At 34.3% G+C, this 23,566-nt stretch overlaps 2 protein-coding genes across 2 annotated transcripts in view; both read right to left on the bottom strand.

Annotated features, from left to right (window-relative positions):
- Positions 1–365: 365 nt before the first annotated feature.
- Positions 366–23,566, bottom strand: part of LOC126749634 (pre-mRNA-splicing factor ATP-dependent RNA helicase DHX16) — a 39,435-nt gene continuing 16,234 nt past the window's right edge. The window contains exons 2-7 of the mRNA XM_050459332.1: positions 21,179–21,354; positions 19,261–19,851; positions 12,103–12,289; positions 11,412–11,630; positions 2,811–2,994; positions 366–635 (exon numbers count right to left, since the gene is read on the bottom strand). Of these exons, the coding sequence (XP_050315289.1) occupies positions 411–635; positions 2,811–2,994; positions 11,412–11,630; positions 12,103–12,289; positions 19,261–19,851; positions 21,179–21,354 (1,582 nt within the window). The 3' untranslated portion in view covers positions 366–410. The remainder of the gene's footprint in view (positions 636–2,810; positions 2,995–11,411; positions 11,631–12,102; positions 12,290–19,260; positions 19,852–21,178; positions 21,355–23,566) is intronic.
- Positions 22,618–23,246, bottom strand: LOC126749636 (attacin-A-like). Its single transcript, XM_050459335.1, has 3 exons — positions 23,080–23,246; positions 22,945–23,024; positions 22,618–22,891 (listed from the first exon to the last, which is right to left on the bottom strand). Exons 1-3 carry the CDS (start codon positions 23,184–23,186, stop codon positions 22,683–22,685), a joined length of 396 nt encoding a protein of 131 aa, XP_050315292.1. The 5' UTR covers positions 23,187–23,246; the 3' UTR covers positions 22,618–22,682.

The raw sequence follows: 23,566 nt of genomic DNA, 5'->3' as shown, positions 1-23,566 counted from the left end.
GTTTGTTTTTAAACAATCCTCTAGTATATAACAATAAAGTAAACAAATAAATGCAAAAATATTTTTTTACAAGTCAGCATATTTTTTTTGACGCCCATAATTGAATAAAATATGAACAATTTTTTACATTAGTCCAAAATTCTTAAATAACGCATTTTATCGTACTGACATCAAAGCATTCAATAAACTAATATTTAATTTTTATTTTAATACTTTAGACTGATCAAAACCAAAAAACTACCACTGATCCTCGTTTTGTTCGCACTTATTTTATTTCGGAAATTATGCATATTTTCACTTAATTAAATATATAGGTACCATATACTTACCTTTCACCTTCCCAAGTCCAATAACTTAAACAAACCTACTGTTACACTTCTCTATTTAACATAATCAAATTTAAAAAAAAATCATTCAGTCCTCGTACTTCGCCCCACATTCTTCGGCATCCTTTTATTAGTCGAATCCTCTAACTCTTTAGGTTTATAGTAATGTGGGGCAACTTCAAGCAACCATTTACTTTCGATCTCTATCACTTGACGCATGAATTCTTTCGTGGTAAACACCAACTCGTGGTACAGAACCCACCTGGGAAGCTCCTCAAATAGGGCGCTATTGGGATGAATCGTTACAGTCTAAAAGTTTAATTAAAATATAGTTTAGACCAATAGAAATATATCGCAGAAATCTAGTTTGGGTGTATTTATATCGACGTTTCGACGTTTTGTTATTGACATCATCAATTAGAGGCTCTAAGGGTTTTTAAAGAGGTGAGGCTACTTATAGAGGGTGTCTAAGATGAGATGATTGGTACCTCTTGTATTCAAAATTGTACCCAAAAAAAAAATTAAAAAGTCAGTACAAAGGTCAAATACAGAATTAAAGGACCAGAAATCAGGTTCTATTAAGTTGGGAGAATTAGATTGAATTAATATAAATTAAAGGATAATATTTTAAATTTAAGTATAAAAAAAACCCGGAGGACTCAAGAATTAAAAAACAAGTTACTTTCGAATGTTCGTTCGTTCATTGATGCAAGAATATAATTTACAGAACTTCCAAAAGATCCAGCTGCAACCAGTATACTGAATGTATCATGTACACAGCACTCAATCTGGGTGGCATTTTCTCAATGAAACCTCGAACGGCCTGCGAAATCACCCGATTTGTCTCCCCTTGATTTCTTTTTTTATGGACTCAACAGTTTCATTCATTAATTTGCTTTTAGACCACGCAGTCCCAAAAACTACACGAGTTATTGTAGTCGAATTATAATTCATATCCCGCACTGTATTCATAAATGGAAAATAGGTTTTGTAATTAATTGATGCCGAAGCTACACTTATTATACGTTTTATGTTACTAATGAATGAATGAATTTTCTCAATGAAACCTCGAATGTCCTGCTGGATTACCCGATTTGTTTCCCCTTGATTTCTTTTTCTACGAACATCTAAACTCAACAGTTTCATTAATCCATTTTCTTTTGTAATTAATTGATGCCTAAGCTACACTTATTATACGTTTTATCTTATTAAGCATTTAAGATTGGGTGGAATTTTGTCAATGAAACCTCGAACGGCCTGCGAGATCACCCGATTTGTCTCCCCTTGATTTCTTTTTGTACGAACTCAACAGTTTCATTCATCCATTTTCTCTTTATTAGCTCTACTGTGTCTATGGATGAGAATAGTTTCTGTAATTAATTGATGTCGAGGTCCAGATTAATGCATCACTGTTACTACACTTATAATAAGTTTTATCTTATTAATTGTCTCCTATTGACAATTATACAGCAGCTGGTCAAAGTGGCTTTTCCTGGACATTATGCCATTCCGTACATCACCTAAGCACTCAGGCTTAGTGGCATTTTTCTGAATAAAACCTTGAATGTCCTGCGAGACCACCCGATTTGTCTCCCCTTGATTTCTTTTTATAAGAACATCTGAACTCAGCAGTTTCATTCATTTATTTTCTTTAAGACCACGACTTATTGCAGTTAAGGTATAATTCATATACTTCGCTGTGTTTATTCAATTATACCGTTAACCTCCATTCAATTATACAGTAACTGGTCAAAGTGGCTTTTCCCGGACATTATGCCATTCCGTACATCACTTACGCACTTAAACTGGGCGCAATTTTCTCAATGAAACCTTGAATGTCCTCCGAGATCACCCGATTTGTCTCCCATTGATTTTTTCCTGTGGGAACATCTGAACTGAGTAGGCCTTATTTTTTCTTTAATAATATTAATATTCTACATATTTTAGGTAGGTAGAATATTAAGGTATAAAAAACGTTTAAAAATGCTTGAAAAACGTTTAAAGCCGTTGAATTCGAATATTTGATATCCGTAAAATCAGGTCTGTATTTGAAAAAAAAAAGTTGACGATGGCCTGAAGACGTCGAAACGTCGGGTCTAAAATTTAATAACGGCATCTGAAAGGGGGGAAAAAATGGCTAAACAGAAGTGTGTTTTTCGGATATCTCCGGAACTACTCGGATTTTTCTAGATTTGCTGAATTCTTCCCATTTAACCCACTTTCTATCTCTCACGGTTACGGAGATCCCCGTGCTGGCCCTCCTTATCTTGGGCACGTTGTATAATAACACTAAGAAGACCCCATATGAAAAAGTCAAGAGGAGCTAGGTCCAGAATTCGCGCTGGCCAATGCGCTTCACTGAAGGTTCCAATGCACTTATTAAATAAAAACTGTCCATTATATTATTTGCTATTATACACTGGACCATGGACATCTGTACAAGGCTGTACCTAAGATAGGAGTAAAATATTTCAAAAAAAATACCTGGTTATGTTTCACAGTTTTATAGTGTCCGCCCTTGGATAGGCGGGCGATATGATAAAAGTAGCCGGCCGTGATCGCTTTTCGGATGTCTATGGTCTCGCTCACGTTTGATACCATATCAATTTCGACCCGTTGCATTAAACCTACCAGTTGTTCCCTTACGTCCCTTGCCCTCTTTAAGGACCTACAATTTAAAAAAAAAAGGTTTTGTTCAATACTGATGATGGCCGCAGGAAAAAACGAAACGTCGTACTAAGAATCTAACAATTGAGAAAAAACTAACAAGTGGATATCTGCGAACACAACTTTGACCTATCAGGGAACTGAACAAGAAATTGATTTACTAATTGAATTTGGGATCCAGTAATTAAGAAAATTTAGTCCAAATGTATTTATGGTCATATAACATTTATTAAGCATTATTTTCTTAATATCATGCAGTTTGGCTCATCATTTAATATTCAGTAGTTTTTGAGATATTTGGGTTTAAAGGGGAGGAAGTCAGAGGAGGACGATAATTCCTTCAAGTGTGACCTGAATTTGGGATCCAGTAATTAAGAAAATTTTGCCCAAATGTATTTATGGCTCATACAACATTTATAAAGCATTATTTTCTTAATATCATGCAGTTTGTCTCATCATCTTATCTTTAGTAGTTTTTGAGATATTTGGGTTTAAAGGGGAGGGAGTCAGAGGAGGACGATAATTCCTTCAAGTGTGACCTGAATTTGAGATCCAGTAATTAAGAAAATTTTGCCCAAATGTATTTATGGCTCATACAACATTTATACAGCATTTTTTTCTTAATATCATGCAGTTTGTCTCATCATTTTATCTTCAGTAGTTTTTGAGATATTTGGGTTTAAAGGGGAGGAAGTCAGAGGAGGACGATAATTCCTTCAAGTGTGACCTGAATTTGGGATCCAATAATTAAGAAAATTTAGCCCAAATGTATTTATGGCTCATACAACATTTATTAAGCATTATTTTCTTAATATCATGCAGTTTGTCTCATCATTTTATCTTCAGTAGTTTTTGAGTTATTTGGGTTTAAAGGGGAGGGAGTCAGAGTCCTCTTTAATAATTAAATTGTTAATATCGTTTTGCTTAATTTGTAGCCATTGCTTTTCCGTTTAATTTAGCAACTCTTCGTTTGTCTGGAAGACTATTCGACTTAAATCAGGAGATTTTGCCGGCCATGGCAATACCTGCAAGTTTCTAACAATTCTTGCAAAAAATGCAGACATTTCCTACTTAAATTGTGACAATTTGAATTTATTCCTTTTTTTAGATATCATCCGTAACAAATAATATCTTAGGTAAATTAGATACACCTATGAAATCTCGTAGTAAAGTAAGTATGGAAATCAGAGTTGCTCCTAAGGGACTTGAATAGACATTTTCGTTAATAAGTCTGAAACTACTTTAGATATTTAAAAGCGGTTTTTAGTGCAGCCTGACGCAACGTTCAAGGATTCTTTTAAGCTATAAAACGTCTTTCCAAGTTAAGAACTCTTGGACTTATCTTAAGTCATTGGGAGGCACCTTCAGAGGAGCGAGTTGCCCTAAACGGACATGGTCAGACATTTTCCTTAATAAGTCTGAAACTGCTTTAGATATTTAAAAGTGGTTTTTAGTGTAGCCTGACACAACGTTCAAGGATTCTTTAGGGGTATAAAACGTCTTTCCAAGTTAAGAACTCTTGGACTTATCTTAAGTCATTGGGAGGCACCTTCAGAGGAGCGAGTTGCCCTAAACGGACATGGTCAGACATTTTCCTTAATAAGTCTGAAACTGCTTTAGATATTTAAAAGTGGTTTTTAGTGTAGCCTGACACAACGTTCAAGGATTCTTTAGGGGTATAAAACGTCTTTCCAAGTCAAGAACTCTTGGACTTATCTTAAGTCATTGGGAGGCACATTCAGAGGAACGAGTTGCCTTAAACGGACATAGTCAGACATTTTCGCTAATAAGTCTAAAACTACTTTAGATATTTAAAAGCGGTTTTGAGTATAACCTGACACAACGTTCGAGGATTCTTTAGAGGTATAAAACGTCTTTCCAAGTTACGAACTCTTGGACTTATTATAAGTCATTGGGAGGCACCTTCAGAGGAACGACTTGCCCTAAACGGAGATAGTCAGACACTTTCGCTAAAAAGTCTAAAACTACTTTGGATATTTAAAAGCGGTTTTTGGTATAACCTGAAACAACGTTCAAGGATTCTTTAGAGGTATAAAACATCTTTCCAAGTTAAGAACTCTTGGACTTATCTTAAGTCATTGGGAGGCACTTTCAGAGGAACGACTTGCCCTAAACGGAGATAGTCAGACATTTTCGCTAATAAGTCTGAAACTACTTTAGATATTTAAAAGCGGTTTTCAGTGTAGCCTGACGCAACGTTCAAGGATTCTTTTAAGCTATAAAACGCCTTTCCAAGTTAAGAACTCGTGGACTTATCTTAAGTCATTGGGAGGCACCTTCAGAGGAACGAGTTGCCCTAAATGGACATAGTCAGACATTTTCGCTAATAACTCTGAAACTACTTAAGATATTTAAAAGCGGTTTTTAGTGTAGCCTGACGCAATGTTCAAGGATTCTTTTAATATATAAAACGTCTTTCCAACTTAAGAACTCTTGGACTTATCTTAAGTCATTGGGAGGCACCTTCAGAGGAACGACTTGCCCTAAACAGACATAGTCAGACATTTTCGTTAATAAGTCTGAAACTACTTTAGATATTTAAAAGCGGTTTTTAGTGTAGCCTGACGCAACGTTCAAGGATTCTTTTAAGGTATAAAACGTCTTTCCAAGTTAAGAACTCTTGGACTTATCTTAAGTCATTGGGAGACACTTTCAGAGGAACGACTTGTCCTAAACGGAGATAGTCAGACATTTTCGCTACTAAGTCTGAAACTACTTTAGATATTTAAAGGCGGTTTTTAGTGTAGCCTGACGCAATGTTTAAGGATTCTTTAGAGGTATAAAACGTCTTTCCAAGTTAAGAACTCTTGGACTTATCTTAAGTCATTGGGAGACACCTTCAGAGGAACGACTTGTCCTAAACGGAGATAGTCAGACATTTTCGCTAATAAGTCTGAAACTACTTTAGATATTTAAAAGCGGTTTTCAGTGTAGCATGACGCAATGTTCAAGGATTCTTTAGAGGTATAAAACGTCTTTCCAAGTTGAGAACTCTTGGACTTACCTTAAGTCATTGGGCGGCACCTTCAGAGGAGCGAGTTGCCCTAAACAGACATAGTCAGACATTTTCGTTAATAAGTCTGAAATTACTTTAGATATTTAAAAGCGGTTTTTAATGTAGCCTGACGCAATGATCAAGAATTCTTTTAGGGTATAAAACATCTTTCCAAGTTAAGAACTCTTGGACTTATCTTAAGTCATTGGGAGGCACTTCCAGAGGAACGAGTTGCCCTAAACGGACATAGTCAGACATTTTCGCTAATAACTCTGAAACTACTTAAGATATTTAAAAGCGGTTTTTAGTGCAGCCTGACGCAATGTTCAAGGATTCTTTTAAGGTATAAAACATCTTTCCTAGTTAAGAACTCTTGGACTTATCTTAAGTCATTGGGAGGCACTTCCAGAGGAGCGAGTTGCCCTAAACGGAGATAGTCCAACATTTTCGCTAATAAGTCTAAAACTACTTAAGATATTTAAAAGCGGTTTTTAGTGTAGCATGACGCAATGTTCAAGGATTCTTTTAAGGTATAAAACGTATTTCCAAGTTAAGAACTCTTGGACTTATCTTAAGTCATTGGGAGGCACCTTCAGAGGAACGAGTTGCCTTAAACGGACAGTCAGACATTTTCGTTAATAAGTCTGAAACTACTTTAGATATTTAAAAGCGGTTTTTAGTGTAGCCTGACGCAACGTTCAAGGATTCTTTTAAGGTATAAAACGTCTTTCCAAGTTAAGAACTCTTGAACTTATCTTAAGTCATTGGGAGGCACCTTCAGAGGAGCGAGTTGCCCTAAACAGACATAGTCAGACATTTTCGTTAATAAGTCTGAAATTACTTTAGATATTTAAAAGCGGTTTTTAATGTAGCCTGACGCAATGATCAAGAATTCTTTTAAAGTATAAAACATCTTTCCAAGTTAAGAACTCTTGGACTTATCTTAAGTCATTGGGAGGCACTTCCAGAGGAACGAGTTGCCCTAAACGGACATAGTCAGACATTTTCGCTAATAACTCTGAAACTACTTTAGATAATTAAAAGCGGTTTTTAGTGTAGCCTGACACAACGTTCAAGGATTCTTTTAAGGTATAAAACGTTTTTCCAAGTTAAGAACTCTTGGACTTATCTTAAGTCATTGGGAGGCACCTTCAGAGGAGCGAGTTGCCCTAAACGGATATAGTCAGACATTTTTGTTAATAAGTCTGAAACTACTTTAGATATTTAAAAGCGGTTTTAAGTGCAGCCTGACGCAATGTTCAAGGATTTTTTTAAGGTATAAAACATCTTTTCTAGTTAAGAACTCTTGGACTTATCTTAAGTCATTGGGAGGCACCTTCAGAGGAGCGAGTTGCCCTAAACGGAAATAGTCAGGCATTTTCGTTAATAACTCTGAAACTCCTTTTGATATTTAAAAGCGGTTTTTAATGTAGCCTGACACAACGTTCAAGGATTCTTTTAAAAAATAAAACGTCTTTCCAAGTTAAGAACTCTTGGACTTATCTTAAGTCATTGGGAGGCACTTCCAGAGGAACGAGTTTCCCTAAACGGACATAGTCAGACATTTTCGCCAATAAGTCTGAAACTACTTTAGATATTTAAAAGCGGTTTTTAGTGTAGCCTGACGCAATGTTCAAGGATTCTTTTCAGGTATAAAACGTCTTTCCAAGTTAAGAACTCTTGGACTTATCTTAAGTCATTGGGAGGCACCTTTAGAGGAACGACTTGCCCTAAACAGAGATACTCAGACATTTTCGTTAATAAGTCGGAAATTACTTTAGATATTTAAAAGCGGTTTTCAGTGTAGCCTGACGCAACGTTCAAGGATTCTTTTAAGCTATAAAACGTCTTTCCAAGTTAAGAACTCTTGGACTTATCTTAAGTCATTGGGAGGCACCTTCAGAGGAACGACTTGCCCTAAACGGAGATAGTCAGACATTTTCGCTAACAAGTCTAAAACTACTTTGGATATTTAAAAGCGGTTTTTGGTATAACCTGACACAACGTTCAAGGATTCTTTTAAGGTATAAAACGTCTTTCCAAGTTAAGAACTTTTGGACTTATCTTAAGTCATTGGGAGGCACCTTTAGAGGAACGACTTGCCCTAAACAGAGATACTCAGACATTTTCGTTAATAAGTCGGAAATTACTTTAGATATTTAAAAGCGGTTTTCAGTGTAGCCTGACACAACGTTCAAGGATTCTTTAGAGGTATAAAACGTCTTTCCAAGTTAAGAACTCTTGGACTTATCTTAAGTCATTGGTAGGCACCTTCAGAGGATCGAGTTGCCCTAAACGGACATGGTCAGACATTTTCGTTAATAAGTCTGAAATTACTTTAGATATTTAAAAGCGGTTTTCAGTGTAGCCTGACGCAACGTTCAAGGATTCTTTTAAGCTATAAAACGTCTTTCCAAGTTAAGAACTCTTGGACTTATCTTAAGTCATTGGGAGGCACCTTCAGAGGAACGACTTGCCCTAAACGGAGATAGTCAGACATTTTCGCTAATAAGTCTGGAAATACTTTAGATATTTAAAAGCGGTTTTTAGTGAAGCCTGACGCAACGTACAAGGATTCTTTTAAGGTATAAAACGCCTTTCCAAGTTAAGAACTCTTGGACTTATCTTAAGTCATTGGGAGGCACTTCCAGAGGAGCGAGTTGCGCTAAACGGAAATACTCAGGCATTTTCGCTAATAAGTCTGAAACTACTTTAGATATTTAAAAGCGGTTTTTAGCGTAGCCTGCCGCAATGTTCAAGGATTCTTTTCAGGTATAAAACGTCTTTCCAAGTTAAGAACTCTTGGACTTATCTTAAGTCATTGGGAGGCACCTTCAGAGGAACGAGTTGCCCTAAACGGACATAATCAGACATTTTCGCTAATAAGTCTGAAACTACTTAAGATATTTAAAAGCGGTTTTTAGTGTAGTCTGACACAATGTTCAGGGATTCTTTTAAGGTATAAAACGTCTTTCCAAGTTAAGAACTCTTGGACTTATCTTAAGTCATTGGCAGACACCTTCAGAGGAGCGAGTTGCCCTAAACGGACATAGTCAGACATTTTCGCTAATAACTTTGAAACTACTTTAGATATTTAAAAGCGGTTTTTAATGTAGCCTGACGCAACGTTCAAGGATTCTTTAGAGGTATAAAACGTCTTTCCAAGTTAAGAACTCTTGGACTTATCTTAAGTCATTGGGAGGCACCTTCAGAGGAACGAGTTGCCCTAAACGGACATAATCAGACATTTTCGCTAATAAGTCTGAAACTACTTAAGATATTTAAAAGCGGTTTTTAGTGTAGTCTGACACAATGTTCAGGGATTCTTTTAAGGTATAAAACGTCTTTCCAAGTTAAGAACTCTTGGACTTATCTTAAGTCATTGGCAGACACCTTCAGAGGAGCGAGTTGCCCTAAACGGACATAGTCAGACATTTTCGCTAATAACTTTGAAACTACTTTAGATATTTAAAAGCGGTTTTTAATGTAGCCTGACGCAACGTTCAAGGATTCTTTAGAGGTATAAAACGTCTTTCCAAGTTAAGAACTCTTGGACTTATTATAAGTCATTGGGAGGCACCTTCAGAGGAACGAGTTGCCCTAAACGAACATAGTCAGACATTTTCGCTAATAAGTCTGAAACTACTTTAGATATTTAAAAGCGGTTTTTAGTGTAGCCTGATGTAACGTACAAGGATTCTTTTAAGGTATAAAACGCCTTTCCAAGTTAAGAACTCTTGGACTTATCTTAAGTCATTGGGAGGCACTTCCAGAGGAGCGAGTTGCGCTAAACGGAAATACTCAGGCATTTTCGCTAATAAGTCTGAAACTACTTTAGATATTTAAAAGCGGTTTTTAGCGTAGCCTGCCGCAATGTTCAAGGATTCTTTTCAGGTATAAAACGTCTTTCCAAGTTAAGAACTCTTGGACTTATCTTAAGTCATTGGGAGGCACCTTCAGAGGAACGAGTTGCCCTAAACGGACATAATCAGACATTTTCGCTAATAAGTCTGAAACTACTTAAGATATTTAAAAGCGGTTTTTAGTGTAGTCTGACACAATGTTCAGGGATTCTTTTAAGCTATAAAACGTCTTTCCAAGTTAAGAACTCTTGGACTTATCTTAAGTCATTGGGAGGCACTTCCAGAGGATACAGTTGCCCTAAACAGACATGGTCAGACATTTTCGCTAATAAGTCTAAAACTACTTTAGATATTTAAAAGCGGTTTTTAGTGTAGCCTGACGCAATGTTCAAGGATTCTTTTCAGGTATAAAACGTCTTTCCAAGTTAAGAACTCTTGGACTTATCTTCAGTTATTGGGACGCACCTTTAGAGGAACGAGTTGCCCTAAACGGACATGGTCAGACATTTTCCTTAATAAGTCTGAAATTACTTTATATATTTAAAAGCGGTTTTTAGTGTAGCCTGACGCAACGTTCAAGGATTCTTTTAAGCTATAAAACGTCTTTCCAAGTTAAGAACTCTTGGACTTATCTTAAGTCATTGGGAGGCACTTCCAGAGGAACGAGTTGCCTTAAACGGAGATAGTCAGACAATTTCGTTAATAAGTCTGAAACTACTTTAGATATTTAAAAGCGGTTTTCAGTGTAGCCTGACGCAACGTTCAAGGATTCTTTTAAGCTATAAAACGTCTTTCCAAGTTAAGAACTCTTGGACTTATCTTAAGTCATTGGGAGGCACCTTCAGAGGAACGACTTGCCCTAAACGGAGATAGTCAGACATTTTCGTTAATAAGTCTGAAACTACTTTAGATATTTAAAAGCGGTTTTTAGTGTAGCCTGACGCAACGTACAAGGATTCTTTTAAGGTATAAAACATCTTTGTAAGTTAGGAAGTTCAGGACTTATCATAAATTAGCGACACATATGTCCGGAGGATTCTAAGCGACAAGTTTAGTGATTTGTTATTGCTGTCCAATTAGAGAACGAAAATGAAGAAGAAGAAGTAGAAAAAGAAGAAGAAAAAGAAAGGACTGAATATAGGGGTCAAGAAGTAATTTTTTTCTAACCAAGGAAATTTGAGAAAAATAGAAGAGAAACGGGAGGTCGAGAGAAATAAGGAAGAAGAGAAAAAGGAGGAAAATTCCGAAGAATTGCGTTTTCAATTGACTTAAAAAAATTATATTATTATATATTGTCTAGTAAATAAACGACATGACCTCTTTTTATTGAATGGCAACTCTGTTTTTTTTAATGACTCTCATTAAAGGGTTTAACGAGTTACACATGCGTGCCAAATTTCAATTTTATACTCCTTATCTTAGATATTTAACATCATCTAATTCGACAAACGCATTCAGGTGTAATAGTACCTGACTGAAATTATCGTTATATAATAAATAATCGAAATACATAAATAAATAAAATTATTATAAACTCACCTATACTGTATGAAATTTTCATAGCACCATTGCAACGAGTAATCCGTGTCCCGCCATTGGTTGTACACGTTCAACAAACTCAAATGATCTCCAAATATGCTATTGAAGTTCTTCCTGGCCGTATCAGCGTGTATAATCTTATCTTTAGGTCTATAAAAAATTGCTCCATTAACCGACAACATCGCGGTAATAGTCACCACCTCTTCCGAACATTTGTATCTGCAAGAAACCGTCAAAAAGAAAAAAGAACCTTAAAATATCATCGATATATAATAAAAGTCTTGAATCACGAGTTGATACCTATATACCGAGCAAGTTCAAGGAGCAGTAAATTGTCCAGTAAACATCAGGTATCTACCAAGGTATTTACAGTGCAGAAAATATTTCTTTCTAATTCAATTTTTATTAATCAAGATAAAATAAATGACATGGGGCACCTCAGGCAGGCATTTAGATCATTAATTTCCCCAAAGACGGATTCGGAAGAGGACTAGTTGCAAGAGGACCGTTAACTGGCCCGCGCGTTCTCCTGATCTAAACCCCTTGGATTTTTTTTCTTTAAGGTTTATTTCAAAATTAAATTACACCACTGTAAAGACACCCCTGTATACTGGTCGCTACATATACTTGATGCTATTATATACCGATAACTCAATTTTTTTTTAATAAAATCATATTTTTTTTTACGCACTTTTCAGAGGCCAACAGCATTTTGGCCATCATCGGGTCAACCGGGAATTCGGCCATTCTTCGACCCAATTTAGTTAATTCGCCGTGATGATTGAGGGCCCCTAGGGCATATAATTGTTCCAGTGCAAGTACTAAGGTTTCGTGGGGTGGGGGGTCCAGGAAATCGAAGTGTACCAGGTCGTTTATTCCTGGAATATATATGAGTAATTTGAATTTTATATATTTATTTGTAATTATATTTTATTGTTATTAAATAAAACTATTTTACAGTAAAAGTTATTAAAATGCCTGTTTTAGATTTAAAAGATCCCTATTCACAATGAAAATTTTATTGTAATTTATTTGTATTTGAGCGTAATTTAATTGTGAGAAATATTATTTTATAGTGAACGTTATGAATGTATTTAGCTAGACAATCACTAAAAACTACAATTACGTTAAAATTAAAAATTAATTACGTTAAATTAAAATGAAAATGTATACCGAGAAAAATGAATGGCTTTTAAACAAAACAAAAACCTTTGAAAGAACTTATATTTGAGCGTTAGCCGAACTTAAATAACGTTTTTTTAGAGGCAGTAAGTTTCATTTTTTCCAGTAATTAAAAAATGCATGTTTCTTCCAGGCAATTGAAGTATTCATTAGGAGATAAAATCCAAAATTGTCCAAAATTTTGAGTTTTTTTTGAAGTAGATGCTTGAAACTTTCCAGTTTATTATAATTCATGGTTTCCTTACTGGTAGTTTTTAAATCAAGTCTCTAAGTACAATAGATCAGAATTTGTCACCCAAAAGCAACATTTTCCACATGAAAAAATCCAAAATTGCCCAAAATGTTGACTTTTTTCTGGAGTGGATCCTTGAAACTTTCCAGTTAATTATAATTCATGGTTTCCTTACTGGTAGTTTTTAATTCACCTCTCCAAGTACAATAGAACAGAAGTTGTTTCCCAAAAGCAACATTTTCCACATGAAAAAATCCAAAATTGCCCAAAATTTTGAGTTTTTTTAGGAGTAAATCCTTGAAACTTTCCAGTTTATTATAATTCATGGTTTCCTTAATGGTAGTTTTTAATTGAACTCTCTAAGTACAATAGAACAGAATTTGTCCCCCAAAAGCAGAATTTTTCACATGAAAAAATCCAAAATTGCCCAAAATTTTGACTTTTTTTTGGAGTTGGTCTTTGAAACTTTCCAGATTGTTATAGTTTATGGTTTCCTTACTGGTAGTTTTTAAATCAACTTTCTAAGTAAAATAGAACAGAATTCGTCCCCCAAAAGCAGAATTTTTTACATAAAAAAACCGAAAATTGTCCAAAATTCTTACTTTTTTTTGAAGTAGATCCTTGAAACTCTCCAGATTATTATAATTATTGGTTTCCTTACTGGTAGTTTTTAAATCAAGTCTCTAAGTACAATAGAACAGAATTCGTCCCCCAAAAGCAGAATTTTGTACATAAAAAAACCGAAAATTGTCCAAAATTTTCACCTTTTCTTGGAGTAGGTCTTTGAAACTTTCCAGATTGTTATAGTTTATGGTTTCCTTACTGGTAGTTTTTAAATCAAGTCTCTAAGTACAATAGAACAGAATTTGTCCCCCAAAAGCAACATTTTCCACATGAAAAAATCCAAAATTGCTCAAAATTTTGACTTTTTTTAGGAGTAAATCCTTGAAACTTTCCAGTTTATTATAATTCATGGTTTTCTTAATGGTAGTTTTTAATTGAACTCTCTAAGTACAATAGAACAGAATTTGTCCCCCAAAACCAGAATTTTTCACATGAAAAAACCGAAAATTGCCCAAAATTTTGACTTTTTTTTGGAGTAGGTCTTTGAAACTTTCCAGATTGTTATAGTTTATGGTTTCCTTACTGGTAGTTTTTAAATCAACTTTCTAAGTAAAATAGAACAGAATTTGTCCCCCAAAAGCAGATTTTTTAACATGAAAAAACCGAAAATTGCCCAAAATTTTCACTTTTTTTTGGAGTTCATCCTTTAAACTTTCCAGATTGTTATAATTCATGGTTTCCTTACTGGTAGTTTTTAATTCAACTTTCTAAGTATAATAGAACAGAATTTGTCCCCCAAAAGCAGATTTTTTAACATGAAAAAACCGAAAATTGCCCAAAATTTTCACTTTTTTTTGGAGTTCATCCTTTAAACTTTCCAGATTGTTATAATTCATGGTTTCCTTACTGGTAGTTTTTAATTCAACTTTCTAAGTATAATAGAACAGAATTTGTCCCTCAAAAGCAGAATTTTTAACATAAAAAAACCGAAAATTGTCCAAAATTTTCACTTTTTTTTGGAGTAGGTCTTTGAAACTTTCCAGATTGTTATAGTTTATGGTTTCCTTACTGGTAGTTTTTAAATCAACTTTCTAAGTAAAATAGAACAGAATTTGTCCCCCAAAAGCAGATTTTTTAACATGAAAAAACCGAAAATTGCCCAAAATTTTCACTTTTTTTTGGAGTTCATCCTTTAAACTTTCCAGATTGTTATAATTCATGGTTTCCTTACTGGTAGTTTTTAAATGAACTTTCTAAGTATAATAGAACAGAATTTGTCCCCCAAAAGCAGATTTTTTAACATGAAAAAACCGAAAATTGCCCAAAATTTTCACTTTTTTTTGGAGTTTATCCTTTAAACTTTCCAGATTGTTATAATTCATGGTTTCCTTACTGGTAGTTTTTAATTCAACTTTCTAAGTATAATAGAACAGAATTTGTCCCCCAAAAGCAGATTTTTTAACATGAAAAAACCGAAAATTGCCCAAAATTTTCACTTTTTTTTGGAGTTCATCCTTTAAACTTTCCAGATTGTTATAATTCATGGTTTCCTTACTGGTAGTTTTTAATTCAACTTTCTAAGTATAATAGAACAGAATTTGTCCCCCAAAAGCAGATTTTTTAACATGAAAAAACCGAAAATTGCCCAAAATTTTCACTTTTTTTTGGAGTTCATCCTTTAAACTTTCCAGATTGTTATAATTCATGGTTTCCTTACTGGTAGTTTTTAAATGAACTTTCTAAGTATAATAGAACAGCATTTGTCCCCCAAAAGCAGATTTTTTAACATGAAAAAACCGAAAATTGCCCAAAATTTTCACTTTTTTTTGGAGTTCATCCTTTAAACTTTCCAGATTGTTATAATTCATGGTTTCCTTACTGGTAGTTTTTAATTCAACTTTCTAAGTATAATAGAACAGAATTTGTCCCCCAAAAGCAGATTTTTTAACATGAAAAAACCGAAAATTTCCCAAAATTTTCACTTTTTTTTGGAGTTCATCCTTTAAACTTTCCAGATTGTTATAGTTTATGGTTTCCTTACTGGTAGTTTTTAAATCAACTTTCTAAGTATAATAGAACAGAATTTGTCCCCCAAAAGCAGATTTTTTAACATGAAAAAACCGAAAATTGCCCAAAATTTTCACTTTTTTTTGGAGTTCATCCTTTAAACTTTCCAGATTGTTATAATTCATGGTTTCCTTACTGGTAGTTTTTAAATGAACTTTCTAAGTATAATAGAACAGAATTTGTCCCCCAAAAGCAGATTTTTTAACATAAAAAAACCGAAAATTGCCCAAAATTTTCACTTTTTTTTTGGAGTTCATCCTTTAAACTTTCCAGATTGTTATAATTCATGGTTTCCTTACTGGTAGTTTTTAATGAACTTTCTAAGTATAATAGAACAGAATTTGTCCCTCAAAAGCAGAATTTTTAACATAAAAAAACCGAAAATTGTCCAAAATTTTCACTTTTTTTTGGAGTAGGTCTTTGAAAACTTTCCAGATTGTTATAGTTTATGGTTTCCTTACTGGTAGTTTTTAAATCAACTTTCTAAGTATAATAGAACAGAATTTGTCCCCCAAAAGCAGATTTTTTAACATGAAAAAACCGAAAAATTGCCCAAAATTTTCACTTTTTTTTGGAGTTCATCCTTTAAACTTTCCAGATTGTTATAATTCATGGTTTCCTTACTGGCAGTTTTTAAATCAACTCTCTAAGTACAATAGAACAGAATTTGTCCCTCAAAAGCAGATTTTTTAACATGAAAAAAACCGAAAATTGCCCAAAAATTTTCACTTTTTTTTGGAGTTCATCCTTTAAACTTTCCAGATTGTTATAATTCATGGTTTCCTTACTGGCAGTTTTTAAATCAACTCTCTAAGTACAATAGAACAGAATTTGTCCCCCAAAAGCAGATTTTTTAACATGAAAAAACCGAAAATTGCCCAAAATTTTCACTTTTTTTTGGAGTTCATCCTTTAAACTTTCCAGATTGTTATAATTCATGGTTTCCTTACTGGTAGTTTTTAAATGAACTTTCTAAGTATAATAGAACAGAATTTGTCCCTCAAAAGCAGAATTTTTAACATAAAAAAACCGAAAATTGTCCAAAATTTTCACTTTTTTTTGGAGTAGGTCTTTGAAAACTTTCCAGATTGTTATAGTTTATGGTTTCCTTACTGGTAGTTTTTAAATCAACTTTCTAAGTATAATAGAACAGAATTTGTCCCCCAAAAGCAGATTTTTTAACATGAAAAAACCGAAAATTGCCCAAAATTTTCACTTTTTTTTGGAGTTCATCCTTTAAACTTTCCAGATTGTTATAATTCATGGTTTCCTTACTGGTAGTTTTTAAATTGAACTTTCTAAGTATAATAGAACAGAATTTGTCCCCCAAAAGCAGATTTTTTAACATGAAAAAAACCGAAAATTGCCCAAAATTTTCACTTTTTTTTGGAGTTCATCCTTTAAACTTTCCAGATTGTTATAATTCATGGTTTCCTTACTGGTAGTTTTTAATTCAACTTTCTAAGTATAATAGAACAGAATTTGTCCCCCAAAAGCAGATTTTTTAACATGAAAAAACCGAAAATTGCCCAATAATTATTCTACTTTTTTTTGGAGTTCATCCTTTAAACTTTCCAGATTGTTATAATTCATGGTTTCCTTACTGGTAGTTTTTAATTCAACTTTCTAAGTATAATAGAACAGAATTTGTCCCCCAAAAGCAGATTTTTTAACATGAAAAAACCGAAAATTGCCCAAAATTTTCACTTTTTTTTGGAGTTCATCCTTTAAACTTTCCAGATTGTTATAATTCATGGTTTCCTTACTGGTAGTTTTTAAATGAACTTTCTAAGTATAATAGAACAGAATTTGTCCCTCAAAAGCAGAATTTTTAACATAAAAAAACCGAAAATTGTCCAAAATTTTCACTTTTTTTTGGAGTAGGTCTTTGAAACTTTCCAGATTGTTATAGTTTATGGTTTCCTTACTGGTAGTTTTTAAATCAACTTTCTAAGTATAATAGAACAGAATTTGTCCCCCAAAAGCAGATTTTTTAACATGAAAAAACCGAAAATTGCCCAAAATTTTCACTTTTTTTTGGAGTAGGTCTTTGAAACTTTCCAGATTGTTATAGTTTATGGTTTCCTTACTGGTAGTTTTTAAATCAACTTTCTAAGTATAATAGAACAGAATTTGTCCCCCAAAAGCAGATTTTTTAACATGAAAAAACCGAAAATTGCCCAAAATTTTCACTTTTTTTTGGAGTTCATCCTTTAAACTTTCCAGATTGTTATAATTCATGGTTTCCTTACTGGTAGTTTTTAAATTAACTTTCTAAGTATAATAGAACAGAATTTGTCCCTAAAAAGCAGAATTTTTTACATAAAAAAACCGAAAATTGGCCAAAATTTTCACTTTTTTTTGGAGTAGATCTTTGAAACTTTCCAGATTGTTGTAATTTAAGGTTTCCTTACTGGTAGTTTTTAATTCAACTCTCTAAGTACAATAGAACAGAAGTTGTCCCCCAAAAGCAATATTTTCCACATGAAAAAATCCAAAATTGCCCAAAATTTTGACTTTTTTCTAGAGTAGATCCTTGAAACTTTCCAGTTTATTATAATTCATGATTTCCTTACTGGTAGTTTTTAATTCAACTTTCTAAGTACAATAGAACAGAATTTGTCCCCCAAAAGCAACATTTTCAACATTAAAAAATCCAAAACTGTCCAAAACTTTGACTTTTTTTTGGAGTTGTTTGCGCCTTTGCTTTTTTTTATATTATAAACAAAATGTGTTCTTGAAACTTTTATAAATAATGGACTGTTTAAAAATGCTAATCTACCAGCACGTGCGTTTTTGTTTATTAAGCATCTTCTTTGTACCAATACTGACGCCGCCGCCGTTTAGAGGCGTGATTACATTAAAATAAGCTTTTTTTAATTCATTCGCATTTTACATTTTAGAACTGTAACTTCACTCCATATTTTTTTTAGTTTAATAAATAGTTCTTAGAAAAATTTGGAGTGTTATTGTGTTTTCCTTCTTTTTGAGAAGAAGAGGTTTAAAGTGAAGTATAATACATATAATACCACCCCGGTATTATTCAGGAGTAGATCCTTGAAACTTTCCAGTTTATTATAATTCATGATTTCCTTACCGGCAGTTTTTAATTCAACTCTCTAAGTACAATAGAACAGAATGAAAAACACTAGTAGCTGTATTATTGTACTGTATATTGTACTTAGGAGAAAAAAAAACAAAAACCTTGAAAAGCACGAAAAACTAAACATAAAAAGTGATAAAACTATTTTTATTTAATTTATTATTCATTAATATTCTTTTATTTATTGTTGTTTTTATTCTCGCTAACGGGTAATTTTTGTTTTATTTGGTGAACGTATATGTTTTTTGTAATGTTCTGTATCCGATGATGGCTGTTTATACAGCCAAAATGCATAATACATTTACGTGCAAGTGACCTACATGCATTTTTCTTGGAGATAAAGACTTCCTCATTTTGTAATCTTTATATACACATTCTCCTACAAAATATGGACTCTATTCATTCCATTATTAATTCTATTCAACTATAAAATTTCAAGCTTAAAATTATAGTACATTAAATAATAGGCAATGACAAAATATTAGAACGAATTTTAAGTTAAGTTAGATGTGGCATAGAATACAATGTTATACTGCCAAAAGTATAATTTCGTTCGGAAGTTTTTTTTTGGGTTATGAATATGTTCGCCCCAATATCGGAACAAGCAATTAATCGTGTCAAGCACAGTTGAACTTTTTTTCCATATAACCTTAGTTGCCCATACAAAAAACCACTTTACCTAACTTTTAAAACAAACTCACCCAAAGCCTTCAGCATTAAAACAGCATTTCCCAAGTTGATCCTCTGGATCTCCGGCACTGTATTATCCTCCAACTCATGCTTGTACGACCATGCTGTGTACAACCTAAAACACTTGCCGGCAGCAACCCTGCCCGCCCTCCCAGCCCTCTGATTGGCCGACGCCTTCGATATCGGCACCACCATCAGACTCTCCATGCCCGTCCTGGAATTAAAATGATTCTGCTTGGCAAATCCCGGATCTATCACGTAAACGATATTGTCAATGGTCAACGACGTTTCGGCAATATTGGTGGCCAGTACCACTTTTCTGGCGCCAGGTGGCGTCGGTTCGAAGATTTTCGCTTGCATGTCACTCGGCAGGTTCGCGTATACCGGTAAAATGAGAATTTCTCGAACTTTCGAGCCCAATCGTCTGATGCGGTCCTGTAAGAGTTCGTGGCACGTTTCGATCTCCTCCTGACCCGTCAGGAATACCAAGACGTCGCCCAGAGGTTGGGAGACGTGGATTTGGAGGATGGAGATGACGCACGCGTCCACGTAGTCCGCTTCCGGGGCTTTTGTGTAGTAAATGTCCACCGGAAAGCGTCTGCCTGAATATGGCAGATACAAAAATAGTACAGAAATTTTAATAGAATGATTTTTAAACTATTATCCATGCTTAAGTTGAGGACCCACTTTAAAGTCCGATATCTCAAAAACTACATGACGTATTCTCATGAAACAAAAAGCATGATATTCACAAAAGTGTTCTTTTGAAATGATTTCCAAGATTCAAGCCTGCCCTAGCAATGGATTTGGAAATATCGAACTTTTTGTGCAGTGGTGACCAAAAAACTTTCTTCTATGCTTAAGTTGAGGACCCACTTTAAAGTCCGATATCTCAAAAACTACATGACATATTCTCATGAAACAAAAAGCATAATATTCACAAAAGTGTTCTTTTGAACTAATTTCTAAGATTCAAGCCTGCCCTAGCAATAGTTTTGGAAATATCGAACATTTTGTGCAGTGGTGACCAAAAAACTATCATCCATGCTTAAGTTGAGGACCCACTTTAAAGTCCTATATCTCAAAAACTACATGACATATTCTCATAAAACAAAAAGCATAATATTCACAAAAGTATTCTTTTGAACTAATTTCTAAGATTCAAGTCTGCCCCAGCAATAATTTTGGAAATATCGGACTTTTTGTGCAGTGGTCACCAAAAAACTATCATCCATGCTTAAGTTGAGGGCCCACTTTAAAGTCCGATATCTCAAAAACTACATGAGGTATTCTCATGAAACAAAAAGCATAATATTCACAAAAGTATTCTTTTGAACTAATTTCTAAGATTCAAGTCTGCCCCAGCAATAATTTTGGAAATATCGGACTTTTTGTGCAGTGGTCACCAAAAAACTATCATCCATGCTTAAGTTGAGGGCCCACTTTAAAGTCCGATATCTCAAAAACTACATGAGGTATTCTCATGAAACAAAAAGCATAATATTCACAAAAGTGTTCTTTTGAACTAATTTCTAGGATTCAAGCCTGCCCCAGCAATAATTTTGGAAACATCAAACATTTTGTGCAGTAGTAACCAAAAAACTATCATCCATGCTTAAGTTGAGGACCCACTTTAAACTCCGATATCTCAAAAACTACATGACGTATTCTCACGAAACAAAAAGCATAATATTCACAAAAGTGTTCTTTTGAACTAATTTCTAAGATTCAAGCCTGCCCCAGCAATAATTTTGGAAATATCAAACATTTTGTGCAGTAGTGACCAAAAAATTATTATGGATGTTACACCACAGGACTATTGTATTAAGTTTTAGGTAACATCATAGGAATTTTGTTTATGAAAAATTGTATTAATTTAAATAAAAATTAATACAATTACATGAATGAATTGTAAATGCATGAACTAACCTGGTATCCTAAATATAGGAGCTTGATCAAAAAACTCCGAAAACTTCTGAGCATCTAAGGTTGCACTGGAAATCAGTAACTTTAGGTCAGGACGAAACCGGGCGATATCCTTGACTAATCCAAATAAAATGTCGGTGTGCAGAGTCCTCTCGTGGGCTTCGTCAATAATCATCACACTAAAAAAAAAAAAAAACTCTTATCCGCTTATCACTGAATCCATTGAAAACCAAATCGATGATGATGGAAACCCTATACTTGATGAAGCTGAAATATATTTCCAGCAAGTCGGCGTTCCTCCTCACTATGTTCTTCCCGTTCAGCAATGGCTAGACGACGAGTTTACAAATAAATGGATAGGGCGAAGGGAGGGAGGGGGGGCTATAGAATGGCCTGCTAGATCTCCTGATATAACGCCGTTAGACTTTTTTCTATGGGGTCATTTGAAATCTATTGTGTTTACTCCCCAACCTGAAAGTTTGGATGAACTTCGTCAACGCGTCATCGACAGCTGCCATGATATCCCACAACATGTTTTTGAAAATGTCCGTCAGGAATTTGAACATCGCCTATATCATTGTTCGGCCAAAACGGGCAACATTTTGAACACTTATTGAAATAAAAACTAATATTTTCATGTTTTTGTTTTCTCTCTGAACAAATTAAGTTAAACAAAGATTTTTCTAATTTTCTCGAAAACGAATCGACCGATTTAAAAAAATCAAACGTCAAAATAAAAGACTTCGAAAGACCTTTTAAACAAGCTATTACTCGATACCCCTTGCCATTTAAAATTTTTAAGGGGATGACCCTGGGGGGCAGAGGGTGAAAGGGGGTGAAGTAATTTTAGGTTAGAAAGTTGTCCCCCTTGAAAAAACTTTTTGAGGTATTTCGGAGTTTTTTTTTTAAACATTGGTTTTCGATAAATCCGTGGTGGGAAGTTTTCAAATGAACACCCTGTATAAATCTTTAGTATAAAAACAGCGTTATTAGACTGAATAATATAGACGAAAAACAGTGATTTTTTAGAAGAATTTCATCAAATATGTGAGGTGTAGTAATCGAATTTAAAAACTAGATATGTAAATCCCAAGTCAATTTTTTTAAATGTCGAAATGTTCTCGCTTCTGTAAACAGAATAGTATATGATATACGTCTACTCTACAGTTTAATAAATATATTTAACGATAATAATATATGATGTGTTACTTGGATAAGACCCAAAGTACACCTCATTGGCAGGCCTAGAAGCTCACATTGCTGTGTCAAATTGGTCAAAGTTGCAACAATATAAATTCCTTCAACATCTATTGCATCTAATGCTCAAGGTTCAATTCGAGTTCTTCCATTTTAAACTCACAGTCACCACTTTTTTCACCACCATTTTTCACTCACAATTAAACCAGTGGTATATAAAGCAACATGACAGAGAAAATGCTTACTAGATTGAATAAAATCTAAATTTATTCATAATCAGACCTAATAAATCACAAATAAAAGACGGTTTTCACCACCGGTGGTTAAAACTAGCGCCGACCCTCTTGTCCAGGTTCTGATTCCCTCCAGGGCCCCCGAAATGTTGGGTGGCTCCCCCTCCCACATTCAAAGTGGATTCTCCAAATCGGTTCTTGCTTGACCACACTGGCACTTTGGCATCTACGCCCACATTGTGACCGTAACCGTTGGCATGTCCATAGGAAACACTTCCACCTGATCCTTAAAGTAGAAATATGATTGGTAACATGATTTGTTACACAATCAAGTCTTACCGTTTGGATTTTGGAACCCTACACCTCCCCCTTGAACTTTCCCATTGGCACCACCTGCCCCAAAGCCTTGAGGACCTTGCCTGTAAAACTTACTACATCAATATCCTCCTCTAGTAAGATTACAACAAATAATACCTTCTTTGTCTAATTAAGACTTCCTCCTCCTGCTGGTTTAATACTGGAACAGCTGATACAGCAGCAATGACTGCTACTAAGAGAACAGCAAACAACTGAGCGTTCATTATTATTTATTAATGCACTTGGATGAACTGATGTGGCTATACAGCGATTTGCTTATTTTATATATTATTATTGCTACGGTAATTCACAGTTTCCGAAGACCTGACCTACACTTGCGTTATCGGTTTCTTGGGTGAATAATCACTTGCTATAAAGTACCGACTTAAACGTGGAGAAATTAGTCAGGGGTCAGGACTTGTTGATTAAGTCGTAATCTGTTAGTTTTTGTTTGTTTTAACTGTTTGAAATGAGAGCAGTATATGATGTTTTCTTTGTTAAAGAATGAGGAAAACGTCGAGGATGAATCCACACTTAAATATATATTTGTTTAACGATTATTTAGTGAGTTTTTGGTTTTGATATATTTATCAACCGTATATGG

Source organism: Anthonomus grandis, unplaced genomic scaffold (genome assembly GCF_022605725.1).
Source record: "Anthonomus grandis grandis unplaced genomic scaffold, icAntGran1.3 ctg00000400.1, whole genome shotgun sequence".
In the NCBI taxonomy this organism is placed as follows: Eukaryota; Metazoa; Arthropoda; class Insecta; order Coleoptera; family Curculionidae; genus Anthonomus; species Anthonomus grandis.
The sequence above is the reverse complement of the archived record's forward strand: the minus strand, read 5'-3'. Positions and strand labels throughout refer to the sequence as shown.